At 43.3% G+C, this 19,399-nt stretch overlaps 1 protein-coding gene across 1 annotated transcript in view; it reads right to left on the bottom strand.

Annotated features, from left to right (window-relative positions):
• Positions 1-19,399, bottom strand: part of mpp2b (MAGUK p55 scaffold protein 2b) — a 243,735-nt gene that overhangs the window by 24,720 nt on the left and 199,616 nt on the right. Inside the window, exons 6-7 of the mRNA XM_080213341.1 lie at positions 12,662-12,793; positions 1,572-1,680 (exon numbers count right to left, since the gene is read on the bottom strand). Coding sequence (XP_080069467.1) covers positions 1,572-1,680; positions 12,662-12,793 — 241 coding nt within the window. The remainder of the gene's footprint in view (positions 1-1,571; positions 1,681-12,661; positions 12,794-19,399) is intronic.

The following is a 19,399-nucleotide window of genomic DNA, read 5'->3' as shown; positions in this document are numbered from 1 at the left end:
GGGAATACAACAGGATATAGATAATTGGAGACTTTGGCACAGAAATGGCAGATAGAGTTTAATTCGGACAAATGCGAGGTGATGCATTTTGGAGGTTTAAACTTAGGCGCGAATTATTCTGTAAATGGCAGAACCCTTAGGAACATTAACATACAGAGAGATCTGGGTGTGTAGGTCCACAGTTCCCTAAAAGTGGCAATGCAGGTGGCCAAGATGATTAAGAAGGCTTGTGACATGCTTGCTTTCATTGTTGACAGCATTGAGTACAAGAGTTAGGAAATCATGTTGCAGCTATATAAAACCTTGGTTAGGCTGCATTTGGAGTATTGTGCACAGTTCTGGTCACCACATTACCAAAAGGTCACCACATTACCAAAAGCAGAAGCTTTAGAGTGTGCAAAGAAGGTTCACCAGGATGTTGCCTCGTCTTAAGGGTGTTGGCTATGGGGGGAGGTTGAAAAAGTTGGATTATTTTAACTGGAAAGACAGAGGCTGAGGGAAGACCTGATAGAGGTCTACAAAATTCTGAGAGGCAGAGGCAGGGTGGATAGTCAGAGGCTTTTTCCAAGGGTTAGAAGTGTCAATTACAAGGGGGCACAGGTTAAGGTGAGAGGAGAAAAGTGTAAGGGAGATTTTTCACCCAGAAAGTGGTGGATGCCTGGAACGCACTGCCAGAGGAGTTGGTCGAAGCAGATACATTAGCAACATTTAAGAGGCATCTGGATAGATAAATGAATAGGGTGCGAACAGAGGAATACGGACCGAGTAAGGGCAGAAGGTTTTTTTTGTCATTTGGTTAGGGCACTATGATTGGCACGGGCTTGGAGGGCCGAAGGCCTGTTCCTGTTTAGTGCTTTCCTTTGTTAAATTTACATTGCTAATGCACAACTATCCCAGCACAGTCAATTAGGGTAATTCACATCATGGAAAGTTAATCTTCAGGGCATTAATGTGATTTACGGTCCTGACAACCGCGGAGGTCCAGAAAGAGAATAAAGAAACTGTGAAGTCTCGCTCTATCAGACAACAAATTGTTCCTGGAGATACTCACACATCTTGGCAGTATTTTGCACCAGTCCTGCCAGTTGCATCATGATACTATCAAAATGCTAGAAGGCCAACTAAATGGACCCTGGTCCTTTCTGGTCTAGAATGCCAGTGAAAGCAGGTATGGATTATTCCTCTTCAGCATTTTATCACAATTTGCTTCTATTAGTGAAGATGGCCACGGGCTGTTACTGCAACGTGTAATGTGAGAACAGTGCCTGCTAAGGTAGACAGAATCCCTACATTGCAGAAAGAGGCCATTCTTTGTGGGCCTACACCAACAACAATCCAACCCAGGCCCAATCCCCGCACCCCACGTACTCACCCTGATACTAACGGGCAATTTAGCATGACCAATCAACCTAACCTGCACATGGAGGAAACCCACGCAGACACAGGGAGAATGTACAAACTCCACGTGGACATCATGTCCGAGGTCAGAATTGAACCCAGTTCCCTGGCGCTGTGAGGCAGCTGTGCCATCTACTGTGCCACTGTGCCACCAGAGATCACATAGCACTTACCAGAAGAACTGGAGAAATCCCAGTCTCGCTTTACAAAAGCCTTCCTCTTTTCCTCCAACAGCTGACTCGGGATAAGGCCTGCGCTCCCTCCCTCCTTCACATGACAAGCCTGGAAGACAAGGGAACAAAAAGGGTGAGCATAGCCCTACCAAGTTCTTTACTTCCAATCACTGCCCTGAAGTTTAACTTTCTGTAGCAATATCTAAGAGGGGATGAGAGGGAGGTATAGTGCCACTCGACCAGCAATCCAGGGGCCCAGGTTGGTGCTCTGAGGGACTGGTAAGAGTCATAATGGACTTGTTCTTAAGCTCATAGGGAAATAATATAGGAAAAGAAAATTAGTTTTGCTGTTCTGTATTGTAGATTAAGCAGGATGTACGCAGCCTATTCTACTGGTAGGTGAAGGAGTGTGCATATGTTGAGCAGGAGAGCTAGCATATGGTTGAAGTTGTTGCACTATTCATTTGCAGTAACTCTTTATCACGGATAGTTTTTCAACATAAAGTCCTAAGGATGAAAACACTCTTCTCTGGATCACAAGCCATTGCTTCCAGAGATACTCAAACTTGCACCCTCTGGGGTGGTTCCTAATATCATAATTGCACTGCATATTTTTGACAGCTTGCCTTCAGGTGAATGCACGTTGAAGCAGGGAAAGACTATCACCATTCAAGACTGTTTCAATGGTCTCACCATGCTGTGGCATTGCACGGAAGTGAGATCTTTCCCAGTTAATGTATTTGCATAGAATAAAGCCAGAAAAGAGCTTACTAAATTATGTCTCTTTTTATTTTGTCCCCTATTTTGTTTTCATGTATCTTCATTTTAAAAAAAATAGTGGCTAAGGTTCACAGCAGCTAGTAGTGAACTGGGTCTCTCTGGACTTCTGAAAGGGCCTGTTGGCATGGATAGAGATTGGCTAGCTAACAGGAGCATGACTTGGACAATCTTCAGGCTTGATAAGTGGTAAGTAATATTCGTGTCAAGTAAGTGCCAGTGAACGACCATTTCCAACAAGAGAGAATCTAACCATCTCCCCTTGATGTTCAATGGCATTGCCATTGCTGAATCCCCCGCCATCAACATCCTGCGGGTTATCTTTGACCAGAAATTAACGTGCACCAGCCATATAAATACTACGGCTACAAAGGCAAGTCTGGGAATTCTGCATTGAATAACTCACCTCCCAATTCCACAAAGCCTATCCAACAAGGCACAAATTTAGAAATTGATGGAATACTCTCCAATTGCCTGGATAACTGCAGTTCCAATGACACTCAAGAAGCTCAATTGCTGCTAGGACAAAGCAGCCTGCTTTATTGGCACCACATTCCTCCAGTTTCAACATTCACTCCCTCCATCACTGATGCACAGTGGCAGCAGTGTGAACCATCTACAAAAATACCCTACAGAAACTCACCTTAGCTTCTTCAACAGCACCTTCCAAATCCATGATATCTATCACCTATAGGGACAAAGACAGCAGATCTATGGGAACACCACCATCTGTAGGTTGCACTCCAACTCACTCACAATCCTTACTGTGAACTATATCACCATTCCTTCAGTGTCGCTGGATCAAAGTCCTGAAACTCCCTTCCTAACAGCACTGTTGGTGTACCTGTATGTACTACTTAGACTGCAGTGGTTCAAGAAGGCAGCTTACCACCACCTTCTGGTGGCCGATCAGGGATGGGCAAAAATGCCAGCTAAGCCAGCGACACTCACTTCTTGTGAACGAATAAACAGAAGGCTCTGAGGTCTCCTGTCTGGTAGAAAGGGGGTTGGGGTATGTTCAAACTCCAAACTACTCCCTCTGAGATGCATAGCTTTGCCATTAGCTTAAGGAAAGGTGCATCTTACCCTCTGGTTTCACAATCCCTCCCTTTGGGCAGAGGGACGTTCTTATATTTGCACAGGAGATATTGAGATAAACTGGCCACAACAAGTTAAGGTATGTCCATTTCAGCCCAAGTGCCTTTTAACAAATGTTAAGTATTAATTACTGCCGTGAAATTCTCTGGCAGTGAAAACTAACTTTTACAAATGTGGAGTCTCTATTCTCTTGGTGTTAAATCTTTCAAATATAAAATTTTCAAAGTCTCCTTCATCTCTCTCCCTTAACCCATCTTTCTTTACAGCTCTTTACTTCTCTTTATAAACTTGATTTGACAATAAAGTCACTCATGTTGACAAAGTGCTGGAAGGGCTGGACTTTTATTTCTACATTGAAGCAGGGCTTTGATGGGTTTAAGGATGTAAGTTAACTCCTAGTTGTTAACCTTTAGTGCTGATTAATTTAAAGTGCAACATTAACATTGGGGTTCCGAATGCTTGAAAATGTTAACCTGTGTGAAATTGAGGTGTATTACAGACTGATTTAAATATAGAATGAGTATATTTTTCTTGAACTGTTCAAATGACCTCTCTTCAGCTTATTGATTCAGGAGATAGACTCAGCTTGTCACAAAGGTCCCATAGTCCTCTAGATTGCAACATCCAGGTTCCATTTCTCAATTGCAGCAACTTACAAAGCAAAATATTGAATGGGCAAAATAACAGCGAGAGAGTGTGAACCCATCATTCACCCACAGCAGTAATACTTGGGCAAATTGAGGAGAGACATGGCGAAATAAATTAGCCTAGGGAAGAAAATTGACAAAATGAAGAAGGGTTTTGTACAAAATCAGGATTATGCTAATAAAAAAAAGTATTAAACACCAAAATTGGACATTAGCAGATCTTGAAGTGTGTCTAAATACAAAATAAAAGGTCAGGCAGTAAGTAGGAAAACCATTTACAAAAGTTACAAGTTTTCTAACTCAGAAGATCATAAGAACTACAAGCAGGAGTAGACTATCTGGCCCCTTGAACCTGCTCTGCCATTCAATAAGATCATGGCTGATCTTTTCATGGACTCAGCTCCACTTACCCGCCCACTCACCATAACCCTTAATTCCTTTACTGTTCAAAAATGTATCTATCCTTGCCTTAAAGACATTCAATAAGTAGCCTCAACTGCTTCACTGGGCAGGGAATTCCACAGATTCACAACCCTTTGTGTGAAGAAGTTCCTCCTCAACTCAGTCCTAAATCTGCTCCCCTTTATTTTGAGGTCATTCCCCCTAGTTCTACTTTCACATGTCAATAGAAACAACCTCCCTACTTCTAACTTATCTATTCCCTTTCTAATCTTACATGTTTCTATGAGATCTCCCCTCAGTCATCTGTATTCCAATGAGTACAACCCCAGTCCCTCCTCATAAACTAACCCAAGGGAACAGCAAGATTGCGGGGTCATTGAAATAGAATGGAATGAGGAAAATATTTCATTCAGTTTCAGTTAAACTGAAAACAGCTTCAATGATTTTAACAGAGATATCCCAGCTACATTTGAAGAGTAAAATGCAATTGACAGCTCCTGCTAAGTTTGACACAGAAATCTGAATGATAATGCAGAAAGACAAATAGTCCTTCTTCGTTCTACGTCACATTTCATAGTTTGTCATAATGGCATTTTGCTTTGTTAAAAGTGCTGCCTCTTGCTGATGCAGTTCAAATAATTTTCAGCTTGTGATCCAGTATTGAGAAATACTACTTCACGCCTGACCATCTCTGTTTGTGGTGAGATTTATCTGTTAATGCTCCAATGCACTTGATTCATTTTTCAATTTCTAAGTATTACCCAACTAACCAAAACAAAGCAGCATCATAGACTGAGAGTGTCAACGGATGCACGGTTTATATCTGAAGATCGTTATGGACTCTGGGTTATAATGTAAAATAAAATTTTTGTTGGGAGCTTTTCCCATAGTTCTCTAGCTCCAGAGATAATCAAAGCAGCAGACTTGGTTGGCTTTAAATTTCCATATGCACGCTTCATTATGGATAGCTCCCCGGCATCTTTTTTATCTCACCATCTGCCTACCCACCCCTGAGCTTGGCGACATAGCAGCACAGTGGCTAGCACTGCTGCCTCACAGTTCCAGGGACCCAGGTTCGATTCCTGTCTTGGGTCACTGTCTACACAAAGTCTGCATGTTCTCCCCTGTATCTGTGTGGGTTTCCTCCCACCATGCTAAATCCTCCCTCAGTGCACCCGAACAGGTGCTGGAATGTGGCGAACAGGAGATTTTCACAGTAACTTCAATGCAGTGTTCAGGTAAGCCTACTTCTGACACTAACAAATCAATCAATCAATTCTCTTCAAGGTCAGGCCAGGCAAATTGACAATTCTGATCGAAATAACAATTACTTCTATTTATATTTATTTTTTATTTGTTCCTGGGATGTGGGTGTCACTGGCTGGGCCAACATTTATTGCCCATCCCTGAGGGTATTTGAGAGTCAACCACATTGCTGTGGAGTCACATATAGGCCCGGCCAGGTAAGGACGGCAGATTTCTTTCCCTAAAGGGCATTAGTGAACCAGATGGGTTTTTAACGATAATCAACAATGGTCTCATAGTCATCATTGGACTTTTAATTCCAGATTTTTATTGAGTTCAGATTTTACCATCTGCCACGGTGGGATTCAATCCCAGGTCCCTAGAGCACTACCCTGGGTCTCTGGATTACTAGTCCAATGACAATACCACTACGCTACACCACCTTTAAAATAACCACGTCACATCCCAGGAGCACAATCAAACAAATTTCAACATTGAGTCAGATAAGGAGATGCACAAATGATCAATAGCTTGTGTTTTAAGGACCACACCACTAAAATTGCTTATTCAGATATATATCAGTAGGGCCATTAGTTAATCTCACATTTGCCTCTTGTCCTAAATTATAAAAATGTGACTTATTCAGTAGCACTTTTGCCTCAAGAGTTAGCACTGCTGCCTGACAGTGCCAGGAATCTGGGTTCAATTTCTGACTTGGGTCGCTGTCTGTCCAAAGTTTGCACATTCTCCCCGTATCTGTGTGGGTTTCTTCTGGGTGCTATGGTTTCCCATGACAGTCTGAAAGTCATGCTGATTTCTCCCTCAGTGTACCCGAACAAGTGCCAGAGTGTGGCGACTAGGGGATTTTCACAGTAACTTCATTGCAGTGTTAATGTAAGCCTACTTGTGACACTAATAAACTTTAAAAGTTTAGTAGGTCATTGAGTCAACCTCAGCTCCAGAGACTCAAGCATGTATGTTAGGCTGACTGAGGGACTGCTGCACTGTGGGAGGTGCTCTCTTACCTATTTTAAAGCAGAGAGATGGGTAACCAGAATGGTTTAAGGAGGGAGTAGTAGAAGGCATGGCTTCCAATGGTGAAGCAATGAAATTCAGGGATGTGCAAGAGCAAAGAAAAGGAGGAAGATGTCCAGGAGGTCACAGCAATAAGGAGGGGCAAGGCTTTGTGGGGATTTCCATGCAAGGATGAGAATTTTTAAATCGGGTCATTGGTTAACTGAGAGCCAATATTGGTCAGACAGGATTAGGACACACGTATAGAATTTTGGATGGCCTCAAGGTTTAGGGAGTGTAAAATGTAGGGAAGATCAGTGAAGACTGCATTGGAATAGTCAAGTCTAATGGGAATAAAGGCACAAATGAATTGAACTGAATTGATTTATTATTGTCACGTATTGGGATGCAGTGAAAAATATTGTCTCTTGTGCACTATACAGACAAAATATATCATTCATACAGTACATAGGGGAGAAGGAAAGCATAGAGTATAGAACATCATGTTGTAGTTTCTGATAGGATGTGGAGAAAGATCAGCTTAAAATATGATAGGACTATTCAAAAGTCTGATGGCAGCAGGGAAGAAGTTGTTCCTGAGTTAGTTGGCATGTGTTTGCAGGCTTTTGTATCCTTTTCCAAATGGAAGAAGGTAAAAGAGAGTATGTTCAGGGTGCGTGGGATCCTTGATTACGCGGCTGCTTTTGTGGGGCAGCAGGATGTATAGATGGAATCAGTGGATGGGAGGCTGGTTTGTGTGATATACTGGACTGTATTCACAACTTTTCTTACTGTCTTGGTCAGAACAGGAACCATACCAAGCTGTGATGCACCAGGAAAGGATGTTTTCTAAGGTGCATCTGTAAAAATTGGTGAGAGTTGGAGTGGACGTGCCAAAGTTCCTTCGTCTTCTGAGAAAGTAGAAGCGTTACTGGGCTTTCTTAACTATAGCATTGCTGTGGAGGGACAAGGACAGATTGTTGGTGATCTGAACACCTAGAAACTTGAAGCTCTTGACCGTCTCAATTCATCAGCATTGATGCAGACGGGACATGTCCTCCATTATGTTTCCTGAAGTCAATGACTATCTCCTTCATTTCACTGACTTTGAGGGAATGATTAATGTCATTGCACCATTTCATCAGATTCTTTATCTCCTTCCTATAGTCCATCGCGTCATTGCTTGAGATCTGACCCACTACAGTGCTGTCACCAGCAAACTTGAAACTGGAATTGGAGAGGAATTAGACCATGCTGCCATAACTGCAAATGGAGCATAGTGAGAGGCTGAGGACACAGCCATTCGGGGAGCTGGTGTTGAGGATAATCATGGGGGAGGTAACATTACCTTTTCCTTACTAATTGCAGTCTGCCCATTAGGAAGTCTAGTATCCTGCTGCAGAGGGAGGAGCCAAATCCAAGGCCACAGAGTTTGGAGATAAGTTTTGTTAGGATAATGATGTTGAGGGCTGAGCTATAGTCAATAAAATGGAGTCTGATATCAGTAGCCTTGTTGTCCAGGCGTTCCAGTATTGACTTTTCGGCCAGGGAAAAGATATCTACTGTGGACCTACTGGGGCGTTAGGTGAACTGTAGTGGCTCCAGGCAATCTGGGAGGCCAGAGTTGATTCGTGCTATGACCAATCTTTCGAAGCATTTCATAATGACGGATGTCAGGGCCACTAGGCAGTTGTCATTAAGGCACGCTGCTGGCTTTTCTTTGGTACAGGGATGATGGTCGTCTTCTTGAAGCAGGTGGGGACCTCAGATTGGACTAAGGAGAGGTTAAAGATATCTGTGAATACCCCCTTCCAGCTGGTCCATGCAAGATCTGAGTGCACATCCGGAAAGCAGGTTTCAGCAGGGGATAAGCTAAGGAAGGGGTGGAATTCATTGACATCTAAGGAGGTTGAAATATGTCGCCCTAGAGATGGTGTGAATATGTGGGTGTAATCTCATCTTGAGGTCAAATAGAACACCAAGTTTATGAACAGATAGCTGAGAGGGAGAGGAATGTTGATAGCTGGGGAATGGAGCTTGCCCTGATTTTCTAGTTATGACTGGATAGTTAAGAATGGAGCCAGGAAAGTGGAGTCCCGTGCTGTGTATAATTGAGGCGAGTTATTGAAAAAGGAAGGTGTGGTCATAGGCTGCAGATAGGTTGAGGAGGCTGAAAAGAGATTGTTTACCTTTGTCGCTGATGCACAGCATGCCATCTGTGAATTTGATAAGGACAGTTTCGATGGGGGTGGAAATCAGATTGCAGAGGTTCAAAATGAACCTCTGCGAAAGATAGTCACAGGTTTAAGAGGCGACAGAATGTTCAAGGACATTAGAGAGGAGAGGAAGGCTGGAGATGGGACAGTAGTTTGCATAGACAGTGGAGTTCAAAGATTACTCCTGCAGCTTGTGAGGTGATAATAGGAGATTTGAAGGAAAGCATTAACAGTTTAAACAAAATGAATGTTAAAAGCATTGGATCATCTACTCCACAGGGGGTTCATATGTCATTCAAATGAGTATTTTCAAGGGGTTAGAGTGATGTGCACGATACTACTCAACAGAAACTCAGGGAGTTTGCTAACACATATATTAATGATTCCATTAATTCATCTCTTGTCCTAAAGGTTCAGCCTCAGCTCAGTTGGTAGACCCCTTGCTCCTGTGTCAAGTCAAGCCCGAGTCAGAGATTGGAAGATACAGGGCGGGATTTTATGATCTCGTTCGGGCAATGTTTTTAAATTCCCACTGAAGTCAATGGAGAATTCTGTTCTGCGAGCCTCACCAGGGTGGTAAAATTCCAGCCATAGTCTAGGCCGATACAGAGCGTGTGCACTGTGAAAGCTGCTGTCTTTTAGAGGAAACTGATTAAGCAAATGCCCTGCTGCCCTCTCAAGGGGATGGAGTGGAAGAGGGGATGAAAGATCTGACACACAATTCAGAGGTCAGGGAGCACCTCGAGTGTTCTGACCAACATTAATTCCTCAACCAGCGTCAGCTAAATTGTTGCCCGTGAAAGCTTGCACCTGACCATCATGTTTTCTTACATAGTAACAGTGACTGAACTTCAAAAGTATTTATGTGGCTATGAAGCAATTTAGGTGGTTGGGATGTTGCCAAAGAGTGACTTAACATCCTCAAAGTTGCTCTGCCAGTTCAATGGTGTTGAAACTCATGAAGGAATGAAACCGTGGACTTTTTTTCCATCCAATTCTTCATTGCTTGATGTTAACTCAGCAATTAAAATCCCAGGATTTGTTTGCTATTGGGTACATAGGTAATTTGCAAACCCGAGTACTAATACACTAGACCGGAAACAAATAGGTGCCATGGCCACACTAGGGGGATCGGAAGTCATTGAAGCCCTTGGGTGGTCAGGGGCATGGCCGGGCAGTCCCCATTGGGCAGTGACAGCTTGGCAGTGCCCAGCTGGCATCATGGCAACGGGGTGTGGCCTAAGTGGGGGTGAGACTATGATTGGGGGTGGGGGGGGTGGTGGACTGGGTGTTGGAGGGCTTGTGTAAGGGGGAGCTCTGCAAAGCGAGTGGTTACAGTAAAAAGTCTGACAACACCAGGTTTTAGTCCAACCTATTTATTTGATAATATTCTCACTAGCTTTCGAGGGGACAGCCTCTTCGTCAGGTGAATGGAGAAAGAACTCTCCATTCACCTGACGAAGAGGCTGTCCCCTCGAAAGCTAGTGAGAATATTATCAAATAAATAGGTTGGACTAAAACCTGGTGTTGTCAGACTTTTTACTGTGTTTACGCCAGTCCAACGCCGGCATACCCACATCAAGCGAGTGGTTGGCAGGGGGATGGGAGGAGATTCCCAGTTCAATAGGCAATCGGGGCCTCCTGCACAATGGTACCTGAGCACTCTGCAGCCGGCTCCCCCAGCGTACTAAGGCTCTGCTACTACCCCCCTTGCCCTGCCCTGCGATGCTAAGTTCCCAGTTATCAGAAAAACTGACAGAATGTCGGAAGGTTGCAGTGACAAAGATAGATGTGGGAGCACTCCTGGTTTCAGATTTTTCCGACACTGAAGATTCTGCCCCTGAACTCTGTTTTGCATTGAGAAGCTGCAAGAACACCTGTTGGGCATTAAATTTTTAAGTCAGGCTATCACGCAGCTCCAGACTGAATGCTTGAAGGCAGGTGTTTTGTTGTTTTCTTTGTAACAAAGGGTGAAAAACACAAGCTGGTTTTAACCCACCTGCCATAATTATTTGAAATACTCTCAGAGCAACTCAGAAGTAACAGCCACTTTTATGTTGCTGGAAAGCCAAAGACTGTCAACGCTCTGAAACTGGAACATTAAAATAGCTCAAAATAAGCAGCAAAATTTGCCTGGAAAACCAATGCTATTCAAGTGAAATTCAACCTGTGTGGAAGGAGTTGTGCCAGTAGCACAACAGGTTAACAAACGCAGTAACGATGCCTAAAAGGATCTGGCACATATAGGATTAACATTAGACTGAGTACCGCCCACATGGTGATGTAATTGAAAGCATGACCCTTGCCAAGAGTCATCTAATGTTAGAATATAGAACAGGCCCTTCAGCCCGCAATGTTGTGCTGAACATGACGCCAAATTCTGCCTGCTCTTGGTCCATATCCCACTATTCCTTGCATATTCATGTGCTTATCTAAAAGCCCCTTAAATGTCCCTATAGTATCTGCCTGTACCTTTTTGATTCATTCATGGGGATTGGGCATTGCTAGCTGACCAGCCTTCATTGCCCATCCTTAGTTGCCCTTGTTCACTGGGCAGTTGAGAGTCAACTCCATCGTTGTAGCTCTGGAGTCACATGCAGGTCAGACCAGGTAAGGATGGCAGACTTCCTTCCCTGAAGGACATTAGTGAACCAGATGGGTTTTTATAACAATCGACAATAGTTTCATAGTCATCAGAAGATCTTTAATTCCAGATTTTTTTTACTGAATTCAACTTCCACCATCTGCCGTGGCGAGATTTGAACCCAAGTCCCCAGAACATTAGCTGAGTTTCTGGATTAATAGTCTAGTGATAATATCATTAGGCCATCACCTCCCCATCTACCACTCTCTGTGTAAAGAACTTGCCCCTCACATCTCATTTGAAATTTCCTCTTTTCACCTTAAGTGCATGCCCTCTAGAAATTAGACATTTCAATTCTTGTTGAAAAAGATTCTGACTGTCAACCCTATCTGTCTCTCATAATTTTATAGACTTCTATCAGGTCTCCCCTCAGCTTCCGCTGCTCCAGAGAAAACAACCCTAGTTAGTCCAGCCTCTCCTTATAACTCATATGCTTTAATCCAGGCAACATTCTGGTGAGCCTCTTCTACACCCTCTCTAAAGCCTCCACATCCTTCCTGTAATGTAGTGACCAGAATTGAATGCAATACTCTCAGTGTAGTCTAACCAAAGTTTTATAAAGTTCACACGTGACATCCTGACACATACTCAATGCTCCGACCAATAAAGGCAAGCATGCCATATGCCTTTTTAACGATCCTAACTACTTGTGTGGCCACTTTTAAGGAGCTATGGATTTATTGAAGAGAGCTATGTGCACATGCAAGCATGGAGACAACTCCTAGCATGAATCATCTATAGTGTATATGTATATAGTTCTTGTAATTCACCAATACATACAGTTAATCTATTTAAGACTATGCAGACTTCAATAAGACCAAGCAAATGGCATCCAACATCCTACAACACTTCTGACAGCATCTCTGGAGAGAGAACAGGGCTAACGTTTCGAGTCTGGATGACCCTTCGGAGTCTGGATGACCCTTCATCAGAAGCAATGAACGGTTGGCTCTGTCCTCTCTCCACAGATGCTGCCAGGCCTGGGATTTGCCAGCATTTTCTGTTGTTGTTTCAGATTCCAGCATCCACAAACCCTACAACACTTACCTGCCACCAATTAAGGTCCTCTTGATTCACAATTTGTAATATATCACCACTTGTAAACTTCAAGCCAGCTTCTTTGCATGGGATCAGGTTATCGTTGACAGGTTCATATTCAAAGTGGCACTTCACAAACACCTGCAATGTTTAAAAATGTGCCACAAGGTTACTTTCACTCCAATAACAGACTCTTAAACAAGCATTTCAAATGTGTGGTGTTGCAGTGACAGTTGATATAGTCCCTCCAGCAGAGTAAAACAGTTTGTTAAGAGTGTAAACCAAACAAATTTTAACACTGAGCCGCATAAAAAGCTACTGGAACAAGTGACCAATGGCTTGGTCAAAAAGGTGGTTTTCGGGAGGAAGAAAAGGAAGGGGGAGAAATGGAATCGGTAAACAACTAAAGGCACAGCTTCCCAAGCGACAGGAAGGAAACCAGGGGTGTACGAGAAGTCAGAGTAGAAAGAAAATAGGGCTTTTTTGGGCTAGAGATAGCTACAAATAGAGTGAGGAACGATACCTTAGAGGGACCTGAAATACGAGGGTAAGAACTATAAAATTGAGAGCGAGGATCAAGGTAGATCAACAAACACAGGGTGACAGATGAACATGACTTGGTGTGAGATAGGGTCCTATTTGAGTTGAAGTCTATAAAGGCGGGAAGGTGGGATGCTGGCAGGACAACAATAGAGTCTGGAAGTCACAGCAACATGGCTGGGAGTTACAGCAGCTGAAGTTGAGGCAGAGACTGGTGATATTAGCGGTATAAAGTAGTATGATGGAAAGGAAACAGGGTCAAAATTTTAGCTCATGATTGAACAGGTCACTGAGGTTGCAAACAATCTGCTGCGACCTGAAACAATAATCAGAAGATGGGAATGCGATCAGTGACAGGAATGGAAAACACTGACTTCCATATCTTCCGAGTGCTATTCTTTTTTTTTGACTTGGAGCTATATCACCATTCTTTCACCGTGGTTGGGCCGAAATCCTGGAACTCTCTAACAACACTGTGGGTGTACCTACATCACATAGACTACAGCCATCGAAGAAGGCAGCTCACCATCACCTTCAAGGGGGCAATTAGGGATAAACAATAATCCTCCTCAGAGAAGCCCATATCCAGTGAACAAATAGATACAAAAAGATTATTAAAAACATTGGAGGAAATTTATGCTTATCTAATAACATAGTTAAGGCAAGCAGCGTGGCAAGGCACTGAGAGATAAAGCCAGGTGTCGTTAGCTACATGTGGAGCCTGACATGTTTTGGGTGACATTGCTTGACAGTCAGTGCGTAGATGAGAAGTGGGAGGGAGCCAAGAATTATTCTTTAGCGTAATTCAGGGGTAATCATGTATGGTGGAAGGAGGAAACTTTTGGTGGGTGTGGGTGGATATATCTAGCTGTGAGTAGAGAGGGCATTCCAATCCACTGAACACCTAGGGAGATGCATCGCAGGAGGATGGTGTGACTGACTGTGTCAAGGGCTGCAGACTGGTTGAGGAGGAGGGATAGTGCATCTCAGTTAATCACGCATTGTGACATTGATTAGGGCTATTTCAATGCTGTGGCAAGGGCAGAAGCTTGATTGGGAAGGCAATTATGATAATATTTTCTTCAATAACAACTTGCTATTCTAGCATCTTCAACATTGTAAAACACCCCATGGTACTTCACAGGAACATGATCAAACAAACTTTAACACCAACTACAGAAACGGATTAGGACAAGTAGACTGACCAAAATCACAGCAGGAAAGAATGAATTAAAAAGACCATTAAAAATGAAAACAAGTTTAATTGGAGTTTAATTCTACAGGCATTGGATAGAAAAGCAATGACGTTATATTGGACTTGTATAGAACCTTGATTAGACGACACTCAGAGAGCTACGCACAACTCTGCTTTCTATACTATCGCAGGATTAGGCACTGGGAAGGGAAAAAAATATTCAGAAGCATCTTACCAGAACAAAGAGGTTGAAACTTTCATAAGTGATTGATCATAGGTATGTAAAGTGTTAACAACAGGAGCGTCTGACACTGATATAATTAATTCAATGTCATACAACAAAGAGACTGTCATCTGATGGAGGACAGAAGTACAACCTTGTGTGGAGTACTGAGATGTACATAGAAACACAGAATCATAGATCCCTACATTGCAGAAAGAGGTCATTCAACCCATCGAATCTACACCAAATCTCTGAAAGAGTATCTTACCCAGTCCCACTCCACCCTGCCTTATCCCTGTAACCCTGCCCATTTGCCATAGCTAATCCACCTAACCTACATATCTTTGGACACTAAGGGATTTGATTTGTTTGTTATTGTCATATGTATTAGTATATAAGTGAAAAGTATTTTTTCTTGCGCGCCATACAGACAAAGCACTTCATTCAGAGAAGGAAAGGAGAGAGTGCAGAATGTAGTGTTACAGTTATAGCTAGGGTGTAGAGAAAGATCAACTTAGTGCGAGGTAGGTCCATTCAAAAGTCTGATGGCAGGAGGGAAGAAGCTGTTCTTGAGTCGGTTGATCCGTGAAGTGAAAAAGAAGGATGATGAAATGGATGAATGAGATGAAATGTCGCTTGCCACGCAATACCCCACCCTGCTCCCCTGTCCACATGTCCGTCCTTGGCCTTTTGCAATGCTCTAGTGAACCCCAATGCAAACAGAAGGAACAGCACCTCATCTTCCTATCGGGCACTTTACAGCCTTCTAGACTGAACATTGAGTTCAACAACTTCAGAGGATAAACGCTCTCCCCCAACTTCACCCCATTTCCATTTATTTTACTTCATTTTATCTCATTTGTCTATTTTATCATACTTCTTTTTCACTTCTATTTTTTCACTTCTCCATTCCCGCTCTCCTTTCCAAACCCACCCACCCCTCCACCACTTCAGGGAAATTGCATCTGCATTATTTGGCTTTTATTGTAATGAAAAACTCAGGGGAAGCTTCTTCATCAAGACAAAGTCTTGAATGTGGAACTTTCTACCACATGGGCTAACTGAAAAGAATCGCATAGTTACATTTAAAGGGAAGGTAGCCAAGCAAGTCAGGGAGAGAAGAGTAAAAAGTTGTGCTCATAGGGTTAACTCAATAACAATATTGTGGAGTCCAGTAATCCCAAAGTACAAGAAAGAAACTAATATAACCATTAAATGGAGAATGATATGCTGTAGGAAAATGCTTTGCAATATAGTTAATAGTAGGATTCTGCTTCACAAATCAGAATAATCCCACTTTACCTCAGTTTTAAATTCTTTAAAACTAACACCAACGTGCATTTATATAACATCTGCCACGCTGATTCCGAGGTTCCCAATCGCTTTATGCCACGCCATTCTTTTATACTATAAAATAATTTGAGACACGCTTCCTATTTTCTCCAATTGAACTGCCCTCTAGCAAACATCTTTTATCACTAAAACTTCCAAAAAATACATCAAGTCACCATCCTATACGCTTTTTGTTAATTTAAGAAGTTTACAATGGGAGTCTTATCACCAGTTGGGGCAGCACAGTGGTTAGCACTGCTGCCTCACAGTGCCAGGGAATCAGGTTCTATTCCTGTCTGTGTGGAGTTTGCACATTCTTCCCATGTCTGCATGTGTTTCCTGCGGGTGCTCCGGTTTCCTCCCACAGTCCGAAGGTGTGCGGATTAGGTTAATTGGCCAGGCTAAATTGACCCGAGTATCAGGGGATCAGCAGGGTGAATATGTGGGGTGACGGGAATGGGGCCTGGTTGGGATTGTGATCGGTGTTGATTTGATGGGCCTGGGTGGCCTCCTTCTGCACTGTAGGGGTTCTATTGATTCTACGACTTCTCTATTAAATATGACGGGTGAGATTCTCTGGTCACCCAGCTGCGTAGCGGCAGAAGGCTGCGTGCCATTCGCTGGCGGCGAGATTCTCTGGTACTGTTGCTGTCAATGCGATTTCCCATTGACGTCACTCCACGTCACCGGGAAACCCACGAACAAGGGTACGCAGCGAATCCCATTGGCGGGAATGGCTGGGAGAATTCCAGCCAATATTCTTTATTGTAAAAGTTTATAATTTTAAAATTTAAAGATTTCAATTGTTTTCCTTTTTTTTAAAGTTTGAATTTCTCGATGTGGAAGTTCATAAATGAAGGAAATGCCGTGAGCAGCACCTTCTCGACAAAGTTAATGTGACACCTGGGCCTGTCTCTGTCAGCAGGATCTCTAACTCCAGACAGAAACACAAAACAGCAAATCACAGTTCTTGTTTCACTGACAGGCACTGTCTTTTCTTGTTTTTAATAAGCCGGTGTTGAGAACACTAACTCACACAGGTAGGTTGTGGGGAATGGTAGGAGTACTGCTACAGCGTGATTTGAAGTAGATGGATATTCCTGTCCTGCAAGCAACTAAAATATGTCCAGGGGCAAAATTCTGTTTCAGTACTTGCTCCATCCTGAGCTCTGCAAATTCCTTTTGTTCTTTTAATGACAGTGTATTTAATGATTCAAAACAAAGTGAACAAAATGGATCATGTACCCAGCCAAAGTCTTCTACGCTCATGGTGGGAATTTCTCGTAATGTTTCATGATGTGAGGAGATGAGATGGAGGATGGTTTCGCCAGCAGGATTTCCTGATGCCAGCCCCTGCCCCACCGTGATCTCCCCAAACCCTCCCCCTACCCAAGACTCCAGAGTCACCAGCTCCGGGGACCCATGAGCCATCTGCTTTCCTCTCCCGCAGTCCCAGTACATGGCACACTGTTGGAACTGCTGGGATTGATGGGGCTGTTGGCCAATTGGATTGTCCAGCAGCTGCAGGAAGTGAGAGACTCTCCCCAGTGAGGGGTGAAAGTTCCCACTTGGCCCTTGTTTCGCTGTCTCACAGTGAGAGACGAGTTGACGTACAGCATGTTGTTGGCACGCTGACTTTGTTTCTGCGTGGGGAGGGGGAGTGAGCCATTCACAACCCCACCCACCTCCATCCACACTTCCCACCTCACCCCCATCAGCACCTCCCACCCCACTCCCATCTGCACCTCCTGCCCCATCTGCACCCCTCCAACCATCTACACCTCCCCCTCCCACCCTGTATTATTCACCACCACAGCATGTTATGGCAGGTTGATCCGTGAAATCCATGTACGGAAATTAATTTAAATGTTAGCACCGGAATTTTACACTGCAATCATTATACTACTTTAGTTTGTATCTAGTTTCTTTATGCCATAGTCCACATTCTGTACCAGTGTTGTCCATTGGGCGGCTGGGTGGTACAGTGGCTGGCACTACTGCCTCACAGCTCCAAGGGCCCGGTTCGAATCCTCATTTGGGTGACTCTGTGGAGTCTGCATGTTCTCCTCCGGGTGCTCCGGTTTCTTCCCACAGTCTGAAAGACGTGCTGGTTAGGTGCATTGGCCATGCACCTTTCAGTGTTCACTCTCAGTGTACCTGAACAGGTGCCAGAGTGTGGAGACTAGGGGATCTTCACAGTAACTTCATTGCAGTGTTAATGTAAACCTACTTGTGGCACTAACAAATAAACTTCAAAACTTCTAAGCTGAGCAAACAGTCACAGGTATTCCTGTACCGTTTTAAGCTTATATACATACCCATTTGAATCGTGAACACCTTATATACACAAGTAGCATACTGCATGAATGAAAAGCTGATAATTTATCGTGTTGGCTATGTTTCACGTTCTTGTTCGAATGCATTTGCATTGTTATATGCAAAACTTCCACAAACCAGCATTCAAAGTGGTTGTTTCCTTTCATTCTTCCCATTACAAAGTATTGTTCAGTGTGTTTTAGGGAGGTGCTGTTTTATTAAACAGCTAAAATGGGATGATCAGCAGAGTTAACCATTTTAGTGAGTTTGACTGTCCTCCACCCGTAAGCAAGTTGATTTAAAACCACTAAGGATGAATTTAAAAGCCCCCTTTGAGTAACATGAATAATATTTAATCATTGGTATATATCAATCAATTTTGCAGTTGCACAAAGGATTTGTCGCTAGAAGTGTAATCCAGAGACTCAGGGTAATGCTCTGAGGATCCAGGTTCATATCCCACCATGGCAGATGGTGAAATTTGAATTCAATAAAAAATGTGGAATTAAAAGTGGCCATGAACCTATTGTTGATGGTTGCAGAAACCCACCTGATTCACTAAAATCCTTTAGGGAAAGAAATCTGTTGTTGTTGGGTCAACGAGGCAACTTTTTTTACACAGAGGGAGGTGGGTGCCTGGAACTCGCTGTTTGGGGAGGTAGTGGAAGCAGATACGATAGTGACTTCTAAGGGTGTCTGGACAAATACATGAATAGGATGGGAATAGAGGGGTATGGTCCCTGGAAGGGTAGGGGGTTTTAGTTCAGTCAGGCAGCACGGTCAGTGCAGGCTTGGCGGGCTGAAGGGCCTGTTTCTGTGTTGTAATTTTCTTTGTTCTTCTTAGGTGACTTCAGAGCTACAGTAACGTGGCTGACTCTTAAATGCCTTCTGGGATGGACAATAATTGCTGGCCCAGCCAGTGGTGCTCACATGCCATGAATGAATAAAAAATTAACACTGTTTGAAGAGCTTTCCTAAACCAACAGAATTAGCATTGGAATTTCACAATTTTGCTTTGGCTAGGGGAGTTAATTTTCTGGATGTGTCTGATTTGGTCAAACTGCATTGTGGACTAGTACAAATGATCACACAAAGCACAACCTCAATTGGTTTGCAGCAGAATTTGCTTTAAAATTCCCCA

This window comes from Carcharhinus amblyrhynchos, chromosome 27, assembly GCF_965287045.1.
Source record: "Carcharhinus amblyrhynchos chromosome 27, sCarAmb.v2.hapA, whole genome shotgun sequence".
Lineage (NCBI taxonomy): Eukaryota > Metazoa > Chordata > Chondrichthyes > Carcharhiniformes > Carcharhinidae > Carcharhinus > Carcharhinus amblyrhynchos.
The sequence above is the reverse complement of the archived record's forward strand: the minus strand, read 5'-3'. Positions and strand labels throughout refer to the sequence as shown.